Here is a 19,894-nt window from a genome sequence, read left to right as displayed (position 1 = left end):
GTAATAATATGTGTGTTGTTACAATTGTAGTTGAATGGAATGTACTTGTTTATGTATTTTTAATTAATAAAAATAAAAATAAGGATTTTCACCTACGTCTTTGATAAGAGTGGAAGAAGTGGAAAGTGGTGTGTCAGAAACGTAGTAAGTGAAATTCCGTGGTTTCTGCTTACCCCAACAGGAAATAGACGTGATGACGATGTATAGGAACCCATGTTTGTAACGTAACCATTAAAAAGCTCATAAAAACATCGTAATAAAAAAGTAAGTATAGGTAGATAAGTACCTGCTTAGTTCAAACTTAGCGGTTTTAAGTTTAGAACACACTGAGAAAATTTACTTTCTGCACAAGTTAATATGCGATATTTTGTCTACCTAGATACGCGTTACCATTCAAGTATCAGTACCGAGGCGTGATTCAAGCAATTTAAAAAAAACATATAGCCTTATCATAACACTCATGATCGTACGGATATCTTCTACGGATTTTAGATTGGATTCGTCGTTAAATTATTTATAAATATTTTAACAGAATCTATTATCAGAATAATATAATTTAAGAGCCCTTGTGCCCTTGACTTTGAATTATAATAATAGAAAAAAATATAACCAAAGCCAGTATGTAAATATGTTCAAAGTGATTACATAATATGTATATTATGCCATGCCACATGAGTGTGCCACGTAGGTACCTCTGTCTTACTTATTGTGGTCAGTTACTTGTGTGCCACTGGCCAACTAATTAACCCATGACTTATTATTGTTTTAAAGAGCGAACAAAATAGGGAAAATTGTATCAAATTCATACTCAAATTAAATAATATATTTTTATTCAATAAGCAATTAGATTCACTTTAAATAGTCAATTTTTAAATAACGAACGACTCATCCATCTAAAACTACTGTAGCTTCTCACAAGGTTGTGTGTGGCTATACAGCTGGTGTATAGCCGAGGAAAAGCTGCAAGAAAAATCTGCATAAAAATAATACAATATGAAAATACTCAAAAATAATGAAAACCAACTAAATAGCTAATCGATATAATTAGCATTGTAGTTACTAAAGCTTAGTAAATAACAATTCAAAGAAAAAACTATTTAAATAAGCAAGAAACTTAACAGGAAATTACTTCCTTATGTATGGAATTAATTACCTACTTATACTTATATAACAATTATGTAATAATAACAATAAATAATAAAAAAATATGTTCAAGATACCGAGTAAACATACATACCTATAAAATAGTTTGTTGCCAGAGCAACACAACCAATTTTTAACTTGTATGTATATCTACGCTTACTACGAATTAACATTACGGTATTAATATTAGGTATTATTATGTAGAAACTGTGTGATGCTCTATCGCGGGGCCACCACTTCCAATTGTTTTGAAAACGATATATAGTTTAATGTACGTACTACGTACGTAGTGTACGTGAACATATTTTAATGCAACGTTCTACAATAATAAAGAAAATAACGAATTAAAGTAGCCCTGCAACAGAACATCACGCTAGAAATTTTGTAATATAATAGTCTCAGTGTACCTCTGGTCTAATTCATCATCGCTCTAGTGCTAAAATTTGCGAGTGACGATCTGTTTGTGATTCAGTCGAGCCAGTCGCGACTTTGATATCGATCCGCAAGGGTCTCTTGATGTGTACGCGCATACATTTTACCATTACCTGCATGTTTCATTGACATAAAAAAGTGATTTTTTAAATCAAATTTGTGATTTTTAATTCTAGTGTTGACTCCTGTGATATTAAAAAGCTTTTCAAGACTTCAAGGTGGGTCACAATAGCTGGTTTATCTAATGCTAATAAGTTTTTTTTCTTTCCGCAAAGTGTTATGATCGCGCATATTTTAAAAGAAGTTTCATTATTTGCAAGTAGATATCTCAATATCTAACATGAATATTAGGTTAAAGTTAAAAGTTGAGAAACGGTGGAATTTCTATGGACTATTAATTAATGTAAGTAGGTACTTTTATCGTCCGAGCAAATGGGCCTATAATTTAAAAGTATTTTAATGGTTTAAAATATTATTAAATATTATAATATATATTAGTAAACAGAAAAGGCGGGAACGGAAAAGAAAATTACGAGGCGAACGAAACAAAAGATTTAAGTACGGGGTCTTTTTTTTTTTGACGTGACTTATTGTAGATTTGCCACAGATGGCATTAACTACTTGGCCGGACAAATGGGGAGCGCTGAAGGCTCTCACCCGGTAGGGGTTTGACTTGTTCCCCGAATTTTCTAGGAGATATTGGTTGTGGAAAGAATTACGATGAAAATTAATAAATAGTCGATTTTGTCACTCAATTACAGTGTATTCTTGAAAATAGGTACCTAAATAATTATTTTTATTTAAATGTGTATATTACTTACCTTTTAGATGCCACAAGACATGTCTCAAGATATCGCTTCCATCAGGGAATGGCTTGATAAGGAAAGCTACCTCCCACAGGACTTTGGTAAGTATTACTAAGAATTTCGCATGGACAGGAGGAGGACCCGGTGTAATGGTTAACACGCTCGTCCCGGCTTGAGAGCTGGGACGTGTTCAAGTCCCGTCCGTGTCAGATTATTTTCGATGTAGCTTTATTAATTTTTGGTTTAACAGTTATCTAACTGTCAAACTGTCACTATCCACCTATCACGTAAATCTCTACGTGATAGGTGGTAAGGCGTATCGTCTATACTTATGAAATGAAATGAAACAATGAAACTGTGTTACTGTGTTAAATTAGGGGATATCTAACCGGCGCGGTGCTCCCACTTTGAGAAGCAATCCATGACACACAGGACTATAGTGACTTACAAAAACATAACATCACGCCTTTATCGCGACAGGGTAGGCAGTAGTAAATAGATACATCCACTCCTCGCCAGCTATGTTTAAATCCCATGTATTACACCTATTAGGGGGCGAGCCTATTGCCATTAACCGGGCACAAATCCTGGAAACCAAGTGATATCAAATTCAAGTTCAAATTCGAAAATATCTTTATTCAATAGGTAACATAGTTACACTTTGAATCGTCAATTTTACATAACGAACGTCTCATCCGCCTAAAACTAGTGCAGCTAAGTGATTCAAATATGAATTCCAAGTCAGTGGTTTGAACCCGAACCCAAGCTTTGTGATTCCCAGAAAGCAATACTCGTTTATAAATATCTCTCGTTATTAACTTCGTCGTCATCCTTCTAAATTAGCCATAGAGTTAATAATATATTTTTAAAGTTAAAAATATTTTTTCGACTACACATTATACAGTGTCCGGTTTTTGTGTCAGTTTTTGTGATGCTGACGTAGGTAGGTTACATTTGATCAAAGGTTTATCAACCACGATTTTGTAACCAGTTATTTTTATTCTTAAGTCATATTTAGTAAATGTTTTTTATTCGTATTGTTTAATTTTATATTAGGTACGGTCACGAGCATTAATATGTATACACTTTGGTACCATGTCACATTAACTTTTTAGACAAATTGAACTGTAAGTCTCACTAAATGTCAAATATGTTAGTGCGACAGAGTCCTAAAGTGGGTACATTATATTGCTTATGACTGTACTTAAAAGCAAAATGTAACTATAGCGGATATACAGGTTTAATAACGACTTCCTCATTTAATTTTTAAAGGGAGTTTTAATAAAATCGCAGGAAAATATCAAGGGCATGGTACCTTGTTATTAGTACTTACGGAAGACTCATTAATTTTATTAAAATAAAAAAAACTCTTAATTATTATTGGGTAGGTGTATTATAACCATAATGATGTGGTGTACTTATATCCAATCCTCGCCAGCTATGTTTAAGTCCCATGTAATAGGGGGCGACCCTATTGTCTTTAACTGGGCACAAATCCTGGAAAACACATGATAATTTATCTACGATCCAGTTTTTTTGGCGGGAACGGGACAGTTGCTTTCTTCATTGAATAATCTAAATAATTAATACGAAGTGGTGTTTTGTGGTTAATGATCGCATTAAGTTAGTCGGTAGACATCGCGACAGTGTTATTATATCAGAGTATTCAATGAACAAAGTGTATCTGCCTATTTTCGCTTCGTGCCAGGAAGCCGCTTCATAACTCAAAAGTTTATGCGGACTTTTGAGTTAATTCGTTTGGGGTTCGGAGTAGGAGACTACTCCGAAGGTGGAGGCTTAGCTTTCATCATCATCACCTTTCATCATTTCATTAATCATCAAGAAAAAAAAATACGTAAGACATGGCTGTATGGGCATAGTTCCCTTTGCCTTACCCTTCGGGGAAAACCAAAACAAAAAAAATATGTATTATCCAAAGATGAATTCAAATTTACCTCATAAAGTCAAATTCTGTGGTTTCGAGCGTGATCTACATCAAACACTATGATGATGTAGGTCACGCGTTCTCTCAAACACCCTTTTTTACACGACTTATTGTAGATTTGTCGTAGATGGCATTAACTACTTGGCCGGACAAATGGGGACCGCTGAAGGCTCTCACCTGGTCTCTCAAACAGGGCCATCACGGATTCTCTATAGACAAGACAAATAATATACAGCCATCTAAGATCCCACTGCTGGACAGCATAGACCTCCCTTCAATCAACCGGAGGGGATTATTCTACCAGGCTGTTGTAAGTGATGATAGAAAAGCTACTTATTAAACTCGCTGGCCGTCCGCGACTTCGTCCGCGTGGAGCTCTAGTTTATGGTACTAACTTCAAAAATTACAAAGTTTCGTACGAACTGTCATCCCCCTTTTAACCCTCTAGGGGATTAATTTTCAAAAATCCCCTTTTAGTTCTCATTTGTGTCATTTCAGGAACCTTTGTGCGAAACATGATTCTAACCTTAAAAATGACAAAGTTACATACAAATTTTGAACCCGATTTTTACCCCCTTAGGGGCTTAAAATAGGGGAAATAAAATAGACATCTCGCTCATACCAATGTAATCTGTTTGACATGTGCTGTCTTCTTAGTTCTGTCGGGCCAATATAAAAATAATATTGGAGGGGGTTTTTAAACTTCTGCCTAAAATTGGCATGTGTTCCATGAATTTTATGCCTGTCGATTACCCGTCCCTTTCCTTTTCGGCGGATAAGAAAATGACGGGTATAACTTAAAATAAAATTAGATGGTGTGCATTGGAATCAGCACCATTAAGAATGTCCCATATAAATAGAATTTGTTGTCACGCTTCGCTTAGGAATGTATGACAAAACAAATATGAGTTTAATCATTGACCAACATATATTATGTACTATACACACCACATTTGTCGGTTTTGCTCAAGGCACACAAAACCACGAGATTGTATCATGAATAAAGACCTCGGTACGAATCACACGTTAAAATAATTAGACGTAGAATAAATGTGCAATTAAGTAATCTACAAATTTAACTGAAGCAGGCAATCTGTTGTTGTTTAAACTTGCTGTTTACCCTTGGAAACAAGATGCCAACTCAAAGGTAGGCAAAAGGTTAAAGAACTTTAATAGAACTTTTATTAATCTTTTTTAGATTTGAGATTTGTGTAAGTTTTTCCTTGTACCTCTATATTAAAGGACCCTGAACTTTATTCTAACGTCGAAAAGTAATTACCAACTTGGTCGAAAAGAGGGATAAACATTCGGAAAGAAGTTAGCTGGACAGTTTTAAATAACTTATTACTTATATGAGTAAGTAATAAGGTTATATATGTATATTTACATACATCATAAATTCTCATAATATTTCGAAAACTAACCAAGCCCTCAATATTTCCTCCGATTGATAGAAGGCAGTGCAACGGTTGAAAGAATAAATATTTTATAACAATCTACATAATACTGCTGTAACTTATATAACATAACATAACATAAACTGCCTATATACGTCCCACTGCTGGGCACAGGCCTTCCCTCAATTAACCGGAGGGGGTATGGAGCATACTCCACCACGCTGCTCCAATGCGGGTTGGTGGAGGTGTTTCTACGGCTAGTAGCCGGGACCAACGGCTTAACGTGCCCTCCAAAGCACGGAATCATCTTACTTTTCGGACAATCAGGTGATTTAAGCCTGAAAAGTCCTTACCAAACAAAGGACAGTCTCACAAAGTGATTTCGACAATGTCCCCATTGGGAATCGAACCCGGGCCTCCATATCGTGAGCCTAACGCTCTAACCACTAGACCACGGAGGCTGTCAACTTATTATCAAAGTCAGCAATTTGGAATAACAATTGTTATAAGTTATTACAAAGTAGAAGTTACTGTGGTCCTGTGGTACTCCGGCTTGCTTCTCAAACGGCGAGCGCCAGTTCGTACTCCGGACTTGCGCCAGTGAGTTATTTATTTATCTTAAGTGCAGTTTTCACTAACACAGTTGACTCGACCATTACGTTACGTTATTATAGATGGCGATACGGCTCACCACCTATCACGTTGGTCTGACAGCCTATGTCACCCTTCATCTATCTCCACTTAAAAAGTCACGTCAATTCATCGTTCTGTTTTGCCGTGAAAGACGGACTAACGAACATACAGACACACACCTACTTTTTCACATTTATAATATTAGCATGGGTTACCTAAACCGAATATTTCACAGGTCCCGTTTTTTAAAATCCCACTACCTGTCTGACCTTCCAACCCGCGAAGGAAAATCTGGCCAGTACCTACAAGTTCAGTACAGGTCACATACCTTCGAACCGCATTTTTCGGTAATGTGGGTTTCCTCGCGATGTTTTCGTTCACCGCTGAGCACGTGATAATTACTTACGATGAAAATGAAAATGAAAAATGTTTATTTTCTTTTACAATAAAGCCTTAACTACTGGTGGATTGGGGTCTCCATTTAAGCGACATAGCCTGTGTTTGGAGGCCCCGCTCTTCCATTATTACAAATAAATTGAAGATCCAAACATGAATTCGAAAACAAATTCTAAAATCATTGTGGTATTGGTTAGGGATTGGAACCTGCCCTCCTCCTGTGAACCTGACCTCACAGAGAGTCAAGCGTGTTTGAAACTGGGCTACCACGGTTCCGAGTATAGATGGCGTATTCATAATTAAAACACAACGGGTTCTAACCGCGTAAATTTAAAACAATGGCGTATTCATTCCTACTTGGCAACGAAAATAAATAGTCCCGTCTCTTTCCAGAGGACATGATGATCCGCAAGTTCTTGCACAGCTGCTATGGAAGCCTGGAGCGCACCAAGAAGTGTATAGAGAGGTTCACCACCACTCGCGCTACCATGCCTGAACTCTACACTTCGAGGGACCCCACCAGTTCTAAATTACAGACTGCTTTCTCCATCACGTGAGTATGCACTTAACATACATACAGACATTTTCCATGATTCCATTCACACACTGAAAGCTAAGATACTGACGCATGTTACTAACTCTGTATCATTATAAGTTCATAATGTACATTTTCCCATTTGCATTTTTAATTTTAATTCATTTTAAATTTTAATTCTTTTGTTTCCAACAATACTTATTTTTGTTCTGTAAGTATGTATACGTTATATTTTTAACTCTTATGTTTGGTAAGAAGATTTATGGCTGTTTTCATTTAGAAGTTAATTTCTGTTTAAGTTTACTTACATATTTATTTATATATAATTAAGACCAAGAAGAGCTTACATGGAACAGATTAAAGAAAATGTTAACGTCGTGTATTATAGGGAAGTCAAGGAATTGGCCTTTGATAGACTGGAATGGAAAGTGCTACACCGACAAGAGCGTGGCTCTTAAATTGATGATGATAATTATATAAACCTAGATATATACGTTTTGTTGTTGTAATTGTGAATGCAGTGTGTACCTGTAATTGGGGCACATATACAAAACCTAATGTAAGACTTGCATTTTATAACTTTAAAAAATATGTATACTGTTGGTACCAATATAAATAAATAAATAATAAATACATAAGATCTTGCCAATTTTCCGTTGGGGTAGGCAGATGCCACAGAATTCCATTTACTACGATCCTGGCACACCGCTTTCGCTTCCACTCTCATCAAAGACTTCATTCCTGCTCGCCAGTTTAGAGTACAATACTCTTGACCTGACCTTTCTCTGAAACACCCTTTCATAACTTAACATAGATACATAAACTCAGAATTCCATTTGCTTCGATCCTGACACTTCACATTGCTCTCTTGCTTCCTTTACATTAACCACAATCGTTTCATACACGCACGCTGGTTCATAGTAGTACTGAACCTTTTCCAAGGACATTTCCAATAACTTAACATAACATAAGAAAATAAACAGCCTGTAATAACTTTTGATACGATGTCCTAAGATGGATATGATGAACCGCAAATATAAATACTAATCTTTATTGGTAACGTAAGCTACATGTCATTGGTAAGTACATTAATTAAGTGTATACATTATTATACCAAAGAAATTCATTAAATTCTACGTAAACTGCCCATCACCCATAATAATGGTTCATCGTCCTAGAAAGCATGTAAGTAATCCCTTGTGATTTTTAAGAAATTCATTAAATTCATAGAATATGTAACACGTAAACTGCTCATCACCCATAATAATGGTTCAGCGTCCTAGAAAGCATGTAATCCCTTGTGATTTTTAGGTATAAACGTCCTACCTACTGCTGGGCACAGGTGTATTCGCTATTTTCAAAAATATTTTAAAGAAGCAAATGTTTCGTAGATTTTCCGCATGTGGCATTAAATACTTAGCCAGACAAATAATTATCGACCAGGAAATTAGGTATGAAAAGTGTCTGCAGATATCATCTAATACCACATGTGGCGTCACAAGCGTAAATGTATATTATCCATGTCTCAAAAAAAAAACTCGTTCTCCTGACCTCTAAATCCGAATACTCGACGTTAGGTGCCGATCACTTCAGTTTTAAATTAAGTACGTAGTTTCGTGACATTTTAGATGAACGTAGTTAGGTAGGCACTTCTTGCAAAGGCTAAATGCCTATCGCTTTGTTTTTAAGACTATAAGTATATTATCCAGTGATTATGACTTGAATCAATCATCTTCATTATAAAATAATAAAAAAGAAGTAAATGATGATGATGAGAAAAAGAAAATAGTAAGTGTTTCCTAAGTATTACGTGGAACGTTGCATTGTATAACTGTAATTTGCAGGGTTATCATATCAACTTATCATGTTGTTGTGATTTCCTGTCGATGTTTTGTACCCAATTAGCCATAACAGGACAATGGTGCTAATTCCGGTACACACCATCTATGTTTATTTTAAGTTATACCTGTCATTTTCTAATCCGCCGAAAAGGAAAGGGACGGGTAATCGACAGGCATAATTTGCGGAACACACGTTAATTTTAGGCAGATATTTAAAAGACCCTTTTTATTGGCCAATAACCCGACAGAATTAAGTTTACAGCACACGTCAAACGGATTGCATATGAGCGAGATGTCCATTTTAGTCGCCACGCACGCGGGCCTAGTGCGGATTGGTGGTTATTAACGACAGCTAATGCAGCCGGGACCAACGGCTTAACGTGCCTTCCGAAGCACGGAGGAGCTCGAGATGAAAAGTTTTTTTTGTGGTCATCCATCCTATGACCGGCCTTTGCGAAAGCTACTTAACTTCAACAATCGCAGACCGAGCGCGTTTACCGAGCTCCTCAATATTAGTAGTAAATACCTACGTAAACACAATCGACAAATCAATCCATATACATAGGTAAGTTAGTACCTACCGAGCTCATTGCCTTTTTCGCATCTTTACAATGTATTGTCCTGTATATTGATAAGAGAACCGTATTTGGTTGGCTATACAGCTCAATACAGCCTAATTACGAATAAGTGGCTATTCTCTCGGCTGTTGCGCTAATGCCATTAAGCATAAAGTCGGCTTTATGTGAAGACCACGTGAGCTCCTTTTTGATAATCACATTCGATTGTGGTGTTTGTTAACAAAATCTCGCAATAGATACGCTAACATAACATAACATAACAAATACTTTATTGCACAAACAGGAAAAAACAAAATACAAAACAAAAGAGAAATAGAATTAGTACAATAGGCGGCCTTATTGCTAAGTAGCAATCTCTTCCAGGCAACCTTTAAGTATAGGAGATATTGAATCGCTAGTTTGAATCCAGGTAAAAAAAATGTAATAAGTATAATATTTTACTCGAAATGAAATTAATTGAATGAAATCCGAGGTTCAGTTGAGGAAAATCATATCAGAAAGTGATTTTTCTAAACGCTTACGTGGGTTTCCCTATAAGGCCACGATTACATGATTGATGTTAGTAATTTTAGCGTTGTGTTTACAAAACATGTCCAAAAATGCGAAGAAAATACTTTGTCCTAAGTGTGCCGGTGGGTCGTAAGTATGGGCTTCTTATCGCGTGGGTTATGAGGTGGAATTCCAACCTCAACAACCCTGGTGTCAGGGTTATTATTATTGAGCCGCCAAAGGCCCCTGAAATGGCTTATGTATCGACATTTTACATACGTAGTAACCGGGAGCAACGGCTTAACGTGCCTTCCGAAGCACGGATCATCTTACTTTCGGACAATCAGGTGATCAGCCTGTAATGCCCTAAGCAAACTAGGGATCATAATTTTTGTGATATGTCCCCACCGGGATTCGAACCCGGGACTTCCGGATTGTGAGCCCATCGCTCAAACCACTGGACCACAGAGGCCGTTGGTACAAAGTGATGCTCCTACACGACATTGTATAATGTATGACCTTTTTATAGCCAGTTACAATTACACATAAAACAATGTTAAGATCATTATACACACGCCATTGCTATCATAGCATTAAGAATAAAAACACGATATTATAAAGAAATTAACTTGCATGGGAAAGATGTCGTGTAAGATATACCTAAATAGACAGCCTTTGACAGAATCTCGTAAGTTTCCTTGTTTTGTGAAGTTATTATGACATTATGCTTGTTGGTATTAATTATGTTTTCATTATGTTTGTTGTTGTATGTACACGGCAACTCTTTTATACCTAAGTTCGTTTGTTTTGACATCTTTGAGGTTTTTGTATTTCTCAGCCTTGAGAATTGTATTTCTGCTCTAGACACAATAGTTAACGTGATTTGATTTTTAAAAGGAATCATATTGAACGAATTATATTGAGCGCTTCGACCAATAAACGTTACGAATGCTATCTACGTAGATGGACGTGAAATGGCTATTGGTCGAAGGCCTCGATATAATTTGCGCCGCGCGCGGCGCGTTTATTGTGCAGAGCCTACTGAGTCTTATCTTTATAGCATAGAATAAGGAATAATAGGACGTATAGAGAGAGGGTAGACCCGTGGTAGAACGCTTGCCTCTCATTTTGAGGTCGCAGGTTCGAATCCAGCAAAGGCCTAAATCAATGATGGTCGTATTTGTTTTCGAATTCAGGTTTGGATCATAAATGATTATCACGTTCTCATGGGTGAAGGAAAACATCGTGACGAAACCCACATTCCCGAGAAATGTATTTTCGGAGGCATGTGACCTATCTTGTATTGGGCTGATTTTCCCTTCGCGGTTTGGAGACAGGCAGCCACTTTTGTAAAACACCGGACCTGTCAAATCTTCAGGTTAGATGAGTGGACTCTGTAAAGAAACGAGATAATGCTAGGGAGATGATCAAGGAAAAATAGGACGTATAGAACCCTCCCCACCAGCGTCTGAGCTAGGTTTACCTCACCCTCCTCGGTCTTTTTAGTCTTCAATCGTATCGGTGTCAGACGTGACTCACACAGACACGCGTGTACAATAACGTCAATTTGTAGTGTCTGTGTAAAAGGAAGTGTTTTGTATGATGTGCTTATAGTAGGTACTTTTGACTTTTTGACTTTGCCACCCTAGTGAAAGGTTTCGCCAATATACTTATGTGGATATTTATAGGTTCAGGTAGAGGCCCCAATTGCCCAGGTGTCATGAGCGTACCTAAGTAATAAATAAACTATTTAAAAAATAATATAATTGAGAACCTATGCCATTCGAGTAGGCTCCTTTTTTGCAACCTGTCGATAAATTTTTAGTACCTACCTAAAAATTAAGTGATGTATTTTGGACAGCAATATTAATTAAAACTACTTACTTACATGGTGTGCTATGTATTAGGATGTCCCCCTCGTGCTCTAATACCAAGTCTAGCATCAAAAAAAAATCAAAAATCAAAAATGTATATTTATAAATTCAGTCGTACATTAGTTTATTGGAGTTTCCTTTTAACCTCTCATCTGCCGAGATACCAGACACAATAGATTTTACATTGTGTCTGGTCGAGATCCGCGTTCCGGCAGATGAGAGGTTAAGCAACAAATTGCCTGTGTCAGGAAAAACTCCGCTCTTCCAGTGTTTGTTATTATCAATAAAGAAATATTGTAATGCCATAAAAATTTAAACAAAACAATAAAAATAAAATAAAAGAACATACTCAAGGTTTGCCAGAGAGGTATGGAACGCAGCATCCTTGGTGTTAAATTGATCGATCGGATCCGAAACACCACGCTGCGTTCCAAAACGAAAATAGCAGACGTAGCGAGAAAGGCTGCCTGCTTGAAATGGGACTGAGCTGGACATGTTGCCCGAATGCCCGATGACCTCTGGGCTAAAAAAGCTACAGAGTGGGTTCCTGCAAGTGCTGTCAGACGTCGGGGAAGGCCACGGAAGAGATGGCGCGACGAGTTAGACCGCTTCTCGAAACGGTGGCGCGAGCAAGCTGGGGACAGGGAGGAGTGGAAGAAGGGAAGAGAGGCCTTTGCCCTGCAGTGGGACGTTGAGGGCTATTAATAATAATAATAATAATAAAAGAACATAAACATTAGAAGTAAAATAATAGCATACACGTGTTTTAATCATTGTTTAGAACAGTTTATGTACCCAAGTACATAAGATGACGACTTTGTCTTTGTAAAAAGCAACTTTGTTTAAACTAGTTTCAAACCGGCGCAGTAACAAAGAAGCTTGCAATTTAGTCTTTGCAATACACGTGTTATTTAAGTACTGATACGAAATTATCTTTAGCCATAGTAATACAAAGTGTCTTTTTATTGTAACGCTAATTATGGCACACCCTACAATTTAAAGACTGATTACGAATTAACTACATGAGCATAGTAGTTTTAATTCTATGTCATCTTTGTAAAGTTGTCGCAATACAAGCGAGTATGTTGCAAAACAATTATAATGGTGTACCAGCAATTCAATCGAGATTATCCTGTTTTAATTGAAACTATTGAAAAAGGATTAAATGGATTTTCTTCCGGTTCATAAAATGAGCAAGAAGTGACGCAAGAATGGCCATAGTAACATTTTTAACACATCTTGGGTACTAGATTCAAGATAAATTGTGAAATTCTGATTAATACTAAATAAAGACAGATCTAAAACTAACGAAAACCGTTTTATTTTTTCTATTTACTTAACTTATATATGAATTTTAACCAAGAAAAACGCAATAATAAGTCCAACATTTTATCACATTTTTCTATGACGTCACAGTGTGCTTCTTCATACAAATTACATAGTAATTTCGTATTTTGACGTTTAATAATTCCCTCATTCAGCGCTTATCGCTATCGACCCACTAGAGTAACTAATTCTTTCAAATATTTTTCCTCTTAGACGACGCCCTGAGCCGAGGTTCGCGCCCAACTGGGCACCCTCAGGCCTGTTGTATTAAACGTTTTACCAAGTAGTTAATGCCACCTGCGGCAAATCTACAATAAGTCATGTAAAAAAAGACGTTAAGTAGCTGATTTGACTAGTTGGAAACTAGCCTATTATTATAAGTCAAGGAGACTCCATGATCTGGTGTTGATAGCGTTAGGCTCAGAACTTTGAGCCGTTGGTGTTGGTCTACTAGCCCAAACACCCCCACCAAACCACACAGGAACAGACTGGTATCATAGAATAAGGAACAATACTACTTATAGGACGGGAACTCTCCGCTCCCCACCAGCGGTTGAGCTAGGTTTACCTCACCCCTCCTTACTTTAGTCTACAATCGTATGGGCGTCAGACGTTACACACAGAGATGCGTGTGTACGATAACGACAATGTGTAGCGTCTGTGTAAAAACGAGGTATTTTTTATGAAGTGTCCTGGGACTGGCAGTATTTATTTATTTATGTTCTTCGTACATAACATGCTTTGGGGGAGGTCTATGCCCAGCAGTGGGCGTCGTACGGTTGATGATGATGATGATGATGATGTACGAAGAAGAAAACCTTATAACTTTATTCCTTTCTCCAGGTCAGTAACGACCTACGAGGCCGGTGAAAACGAGCTGCTATGCCACCAGCTGGACGACCCCAATCTGGAGAATTTCAACTTCTACGACCTCCTCAAGACCTTCGCGATCCAGGCTGACTACTGGCTGAAGACTCACGATTTCTACCCAGAAGGACACATCATAGTATTGGATATTAAGGACTACATTCTCAAGATCATAACAAAAGTCAACATCATGTACTTTAGGGATTTCCTGCTTTATTTGTTAGTAAGTATACATTAACTTAAAAATACTATGTACTTGGTCTAACAGAAAGCTCGTTGAGCTTTGTGGACATAGTTCATCTTCAGGCTCCAAAGATGAACGTTTTTTTTGTCAGTACGACCTTAACCACTACGACTTTAACTTTTAAATAAAATAAAGACAAAAAAATGCCGTTTTAAATGAATTTAAAACTACCATAATAAACAGTTTATAAAAACATACAATACACAATAAACAAGTACGTCAATCTTAATATGTCAATAAACAAGTACAGAATTTACGAACTACTGACCTTGTACATACAGGGTGTTGACATAGTATCGAATACTGAGGGGAAGTTTACGTCGCAAAACTCAATTATTTTTTAAATTATTTTCTGCGACGAACAATTCCACTTGATATCAACTCAAAATCATAGTCTGAATCTTCCATCAAAGTTTTCGCTACGTTGTCACTAACATCTTGTATAACAATAATAAAGAGAAGTTTATAGACATATTAAGGAGTCATTTCAAGTTACGAACATAAACTTATATAAGTGGGAACATAGGTAGGTACTTATTATACTTATTCAAATTACTAGTAATCCCTTTATAATTGTACATAATAAAAGAAAATAATAAGTAAGTACTTAACTAACACTCAATAGATTGTATACATAAGTATCTTTTATGCGAAATATCCCTGACTCTTCACTTAGGTACTTCTCTGAACAAATATTAAAGCAACAACTCTTCAAGGGACTCTTTTGTAATGTATCCTAAAGTTTTAGTGATTAGATCTAAGTGTATGATACAAAGATGTAACTAGTATTGTATACTTACTTATGTAACTTAGTCAGGCAATAAGTATACAATCGAAACAATGTTTTTATCGAACCTCGAATATTTTAAAAAATCTCTGGAAATTATGAATTTTGGAGACCTTACCGCTCCCTGTGTCGTCCTGCCATCACGTTAAAAAAATGAGACATTTTATAAGGACTTTTGCTGCCTGTTATTATTAGGCTAAATTCATAAATTAAGTACGATTATGAATCATAAGTTTAATCGCTATCGACCCACTAAGGTCGATTAATTCTTTTAAATATTCTTCCTTTTGGACGACGCCCAGAGCCGAGGTTCGCGCCCAACCGGGCACCCTAAGAGCTGTTGTCTTAAATTTTGTACCGGGTGAGAGCCCTCAGCGTTCCTCATTTGTCCGGCCAAGTAGTTAATGAGAGTAAACAATAAGTATTGTAGATGTGTCTCAGATGGCATGGCACGTCAAAAAAAACAAGTTAGGGCATCAAAAATATATAAACGCTACCTTACCTGTATACAATACATACTTACAGCGCGAAAAATTTGCAGTCTATCATGACGCATTCAAAATGCCTGGAAGAGTTTCTGGTCCATGAAGGAGCTAATGAAAGGTGGGAATGGGCGGGACATGTCTGCCGTATGCATCCGGAAAAGTGGGCCAAAATTACAACTGATTGGGCCCCACAGGGTCGTCGACGTCGAGGTAGACCACGACGACGGTGGAGGGACGAGCTGGACGCCTTCCGGCACACCTGGCGGAACGATGCCCGGGACAGGGAGGGTTGGAAAGAGAAGGGGGAGGCCTTTGCCCAGCAGTGGGACATTGATTAGGCTACAGAAAAAAAAATCATAGCGCGACTGTGGTGGCGCCATATGCTCGTAACATGGCCCTTATGACATTTTAACCAATTGAAAGAACTATCGTAATTAACCATCTTCACACATTGATCCAGTTCTGTATTTGTAATTGTAACGGAAAGAGTTTAATTTATTCGTTTATTATAAAAAAAAAACAGTCGTTTTCGTAGTCTTAACTGCAGGCCTGCAGGGTGGTTAAAAAGGTCACATCGAAGCAATTCATCTAAAAAAGCAATATTGCAATTTGACATTTGCGCATATAGAAGTAAGTGCGCAATGCATTAATATCAAATAGCAATATTGCTTTTTAACCCCCCAGTTTTCATTAACACGATTGACTCGACCATTATAGACGGCGATACGGCCTACCACCTCTCACGTTAGTCTAACAGAAAGTTCGGTGAGGTGTGGTTACTTAGTTCATCTTGCGTTGGATGTACCTTTGACTACCACGGTTTAGATATAGTCGTGAGGTTAAGTTACATTATGTTATTATTAACGACCTCCGTGGTCCAGTGGTTGAGCGTTGGGCTCACGATCCAGAGGTCCCGGGTTCGATTCCCGGTGGGGACATATCACAAAAATTACTTTGTGGTCCCTAGTTTGGTTAGGACATTACTGGCTGATCACCAGATTCTTCAAAAGTAAGATGGTCCGTGCTTCGGAAGGCACATTAAGCCGTTGATTCCGGCTACTACTTACTGATGTAAGTAAGAGTCGTTACATGAGCCATGTCAGGGGCCTCAGCTCAATAGTAACCCTGACACCAGGGTTGATGACTTTGGTACCATAACCTCACAACCCACACGATAGAAGAAGACGTTATTAATAAGAAATGTGAATGTTTCAGGAAGGTATGCCGGTGCGGGTGAAGGAAGTGCACGTGGTCAACTGTGCGTCCTACTATGAGAAGCTGTACGCACTTGTCAGACCTGTGCTGCCTCAGGAGATAAGGAGTATTGTAAGTATATTACTCACGGAATAGAATTAAGAGGTTGGCAGGGCCAAGTGAACGCGAAACGCGCGCCATACAAGTATGAGCAAATAATTCATACTTCAACTTTGCACTGCACTCGTCCGCAAACTTTACGACAAACGGAGCTCCGCGAGTCGTCTTGTGCATTATAACTTGGAGGGTAAAAAAACAAATGTCGACTATCATGTAAGAAATTCCCTCCTTATCACAGGAAAGTAAAAAACCTTAGTAAGTTCGGCAGGAGGATATTTCTATGCTCCCAACGACAACGCTCTATGCTCTAAACGACAGTTTTGTGCAGGCAAAATGCGAATATCGAAATTTATGTAGGTAACGTATCTACTCTTCACAAAGGGAGTACAATCTTCGAGTTCTATGTTATATACCTATTCACGTAGTCATGGTTGCTATTTGCAATATTATTACTTAATACATATTTTACCTTATTTGTCAAACTTAAATAATTATTGTTTAAAGGTGTGATGGTTTAAACATCCGCTTGACACGTCCGTCGTATAACAAACGAGGTCGTTAATTTTACATGTGTTTCTTCCTGGGCATAACAAGCAAAGTTATAACTGTTATAATATCGCTATAAGGACGCAAAGAACGTAATATACGATCCCGACGACCCGATTACTCTAGCCATAGGGGCAGCCAATCAGCTCGCGACACCAAACACTTCAGGACCCCGATATCAACCCCGCCGACGTGGTCAACGATTTCCCTCAATCAGCGCTTATCGCTATCAACCCACTAGGGTTGATTAATTCTTCGTACCGGGTGAGAGCTTTCAGCGCTCCCCATTTGTCCGGCCAAGTAGTTAATGCCATCTGCGGCAAATCTACAATAAGTCACGTCAAAAAAAAAAAAGATTAATTCTTTCAAATATTTTTCCTCTCACACGACGCCCTGAGCCGAGGTTCGCGCCCGACTGGTCACCCTCAGGCCTGTTGTCTTAAATTTTGTTCCGAGAGCTCTCAGCGCTCCCCATTTGTCCGGCCAAGTAGTTAATGCCATGCGGCAAATCTACAATAAGTCACGTCAAAAAAAAAAGCTATAAAAAGCTGTAAGTCCGAGCGACACAGTCCGCATAGTGACTCCAGCTCATGACTCCAGTCTTGTAGGTAGGTACTACTGTTAGTAGGTGGGTAGACTACAGGTAGTCGATTGTATACAGCCGTCTTCTTATCAAGTATCCACAATTAATTCAAGGTCTGCCGTTATACCCCAGTAACGTCATTGAATTTTTGGTCATTTTCATGAGAATATTGTTAATTACAGATCAAATTCCATTCAACCGGAGAGGGATTGCATGAGTATCTAGACAGGAAATACATTCCTAAAGAATACGGAGGTGATGCACAGAGTATGAAGGAACAACAGAAAGAATGGGTTAAACTTATTGTCGAAAAGAGGTGAGTCATTTTATATAAAAATATTATATAGAACTGTTAAGTTAGGTACAGTCATGAGCAATATCATGTACCCACTTTAGAACCCTGTCGCACTATCATATTTGACATTAAATGAGACTTACGGTTTAATTTGTTAAAAAAGTTAATGTGACATGGTACTAAAGTGTATACATATTAATGCTCGTGACCGTACTTATTATATGCTCTCATTATCACTAAGTATTTGTAGAGATACCAATTAACGATTATTCAATGATAGAATTTAGTCGTTCTATCCATTAAAATTACCTAGTAAGTAAATATAAAAACTTCCTAAAGCTTTTATGGTGAATTATAGTTGTAGATTTTAGCGCATTCTTTATTTTTAAATGCAATTTGCAACTTTTTGGGTCTTAGCCAACTCAAGTCTATGATTTAGTTACCTACTTATATTTATATTTGTTTTTTATTTTGTTTTGTTGCTATTGTTTTTTATATGTCCGTCCAGATGATAGGGTCGAGCATGATTTATGTTGTTCTTTTCAATAGACTTAGCTTACCTATAGACCTACGTACGTTAAGAAACAGAAAAGCAGCTTCTGTTCTGCGGGCTTAGCACCGTAAGCACGCGACTCTTTCTCGCCGCGACAGAGATCATCTGTCTCTTTCTGTGCAATACTTTGAGAGAGTGACGGGTGACGTATGTCGAGGCGAGAAAGAGTCGCGCGCTTACGGTGCTAAGCCCGCTGAACACGTGTGCCTCTGCCCATCTTTAATAATGTTAGTTAGTTGATGAGTTTGAGTACAATAAAAAATATATTCTTCTTCCAGACAATGGTGGCTGAACGACAACATGTGGAAGGCCGACCTGAAGAAGAAGCCCAAGTCCAACGCAGTGGAGAACACCATGAGTGGCTCGTTTAGAACACTCTCCATAGATTAGGAAATAAGACTTAATTCAGTAACACGGCGAAATTAGACCCAAATAAAAATATAAACGGTATATAAGTAGAAACAGCATATTATGACCCACAACGGGGCATTACCAGCGTGGTGAAGTGTGCTCCATTGAATGATGGAGGTGTTATTGGAGCTAGTACCCAATCTATAGACTGGTTGTTTTGATTTCATAAATCATTGAGTTCGCCATTGTTCTTTGCTGACTGTAAAGGCTTCGGCACACCGAATGCAGTAGCAGCGCAGATACAGCGCGGCATATATTGTAATATTAGTAATATAACATTGAAAATAAGAGACTATAACTAAAGTAAATGACATAAAAATCAGTAGAAATGCAGGTGCGGCGTTGCGTTATAATATAAGTTATAAGGAATAATAATTATAATATTATATAGGGACACAGAGTTGTGACAGAATA

The 19,894-nt window shown here is 37.7% G+C and overlaps 1 protein-coding gene across 1 annotated transcript; it reads left to right on the top strand.

Moving 5' to 3' along the window:
- Positions 1-1,605: 1,605 nt before the first annotated feature.
- On the top strand, positions 1,606-19,817 carry LOC126370993 (alpha-tocopherol transfer protein-like). The gene is made up of 7 exons (XM_050016190.1): positions 1,606-1,793; positions 2,404-2,482; positions 7,146-7,305; positions 14,239-14,485; positions 16,994-17,104; positions 18,404-18,537; positions 19,348-19,817. The coding sequence occupies exons 2-7, from the start codon at positions 2,404-2,406 to the stop codon at positions 19,457-19,459; spliced, it is 843 nt and encodes a 280-aa protein (XP_049872147.1). The 5' UTR covers positions 1,606-1,793; the 3' UTR covers positions 19,460-19,817.
- The last annotated feature ends 77 nt before the right edge of the window (positions 19,818-19,894 follow it).

This window comes from Pectinophora gossypiella, chromosome 11 (assembly GCF_024362695.1).
Source record: "Pectinophora gossypiella chromosome 11, ilPecGoss1.1, whole genome shotgun sequence".
Taxonomy (NCBI): Eukaryota; Metazoa; Arthropoda; class Insecta; order Lepidoptera; family Gelechiidae; genus Pectinophora; species Pectinophora gossypiella.
This window is presented reverse-complemented; position numbering and strand designations above follow the sequence as displayed.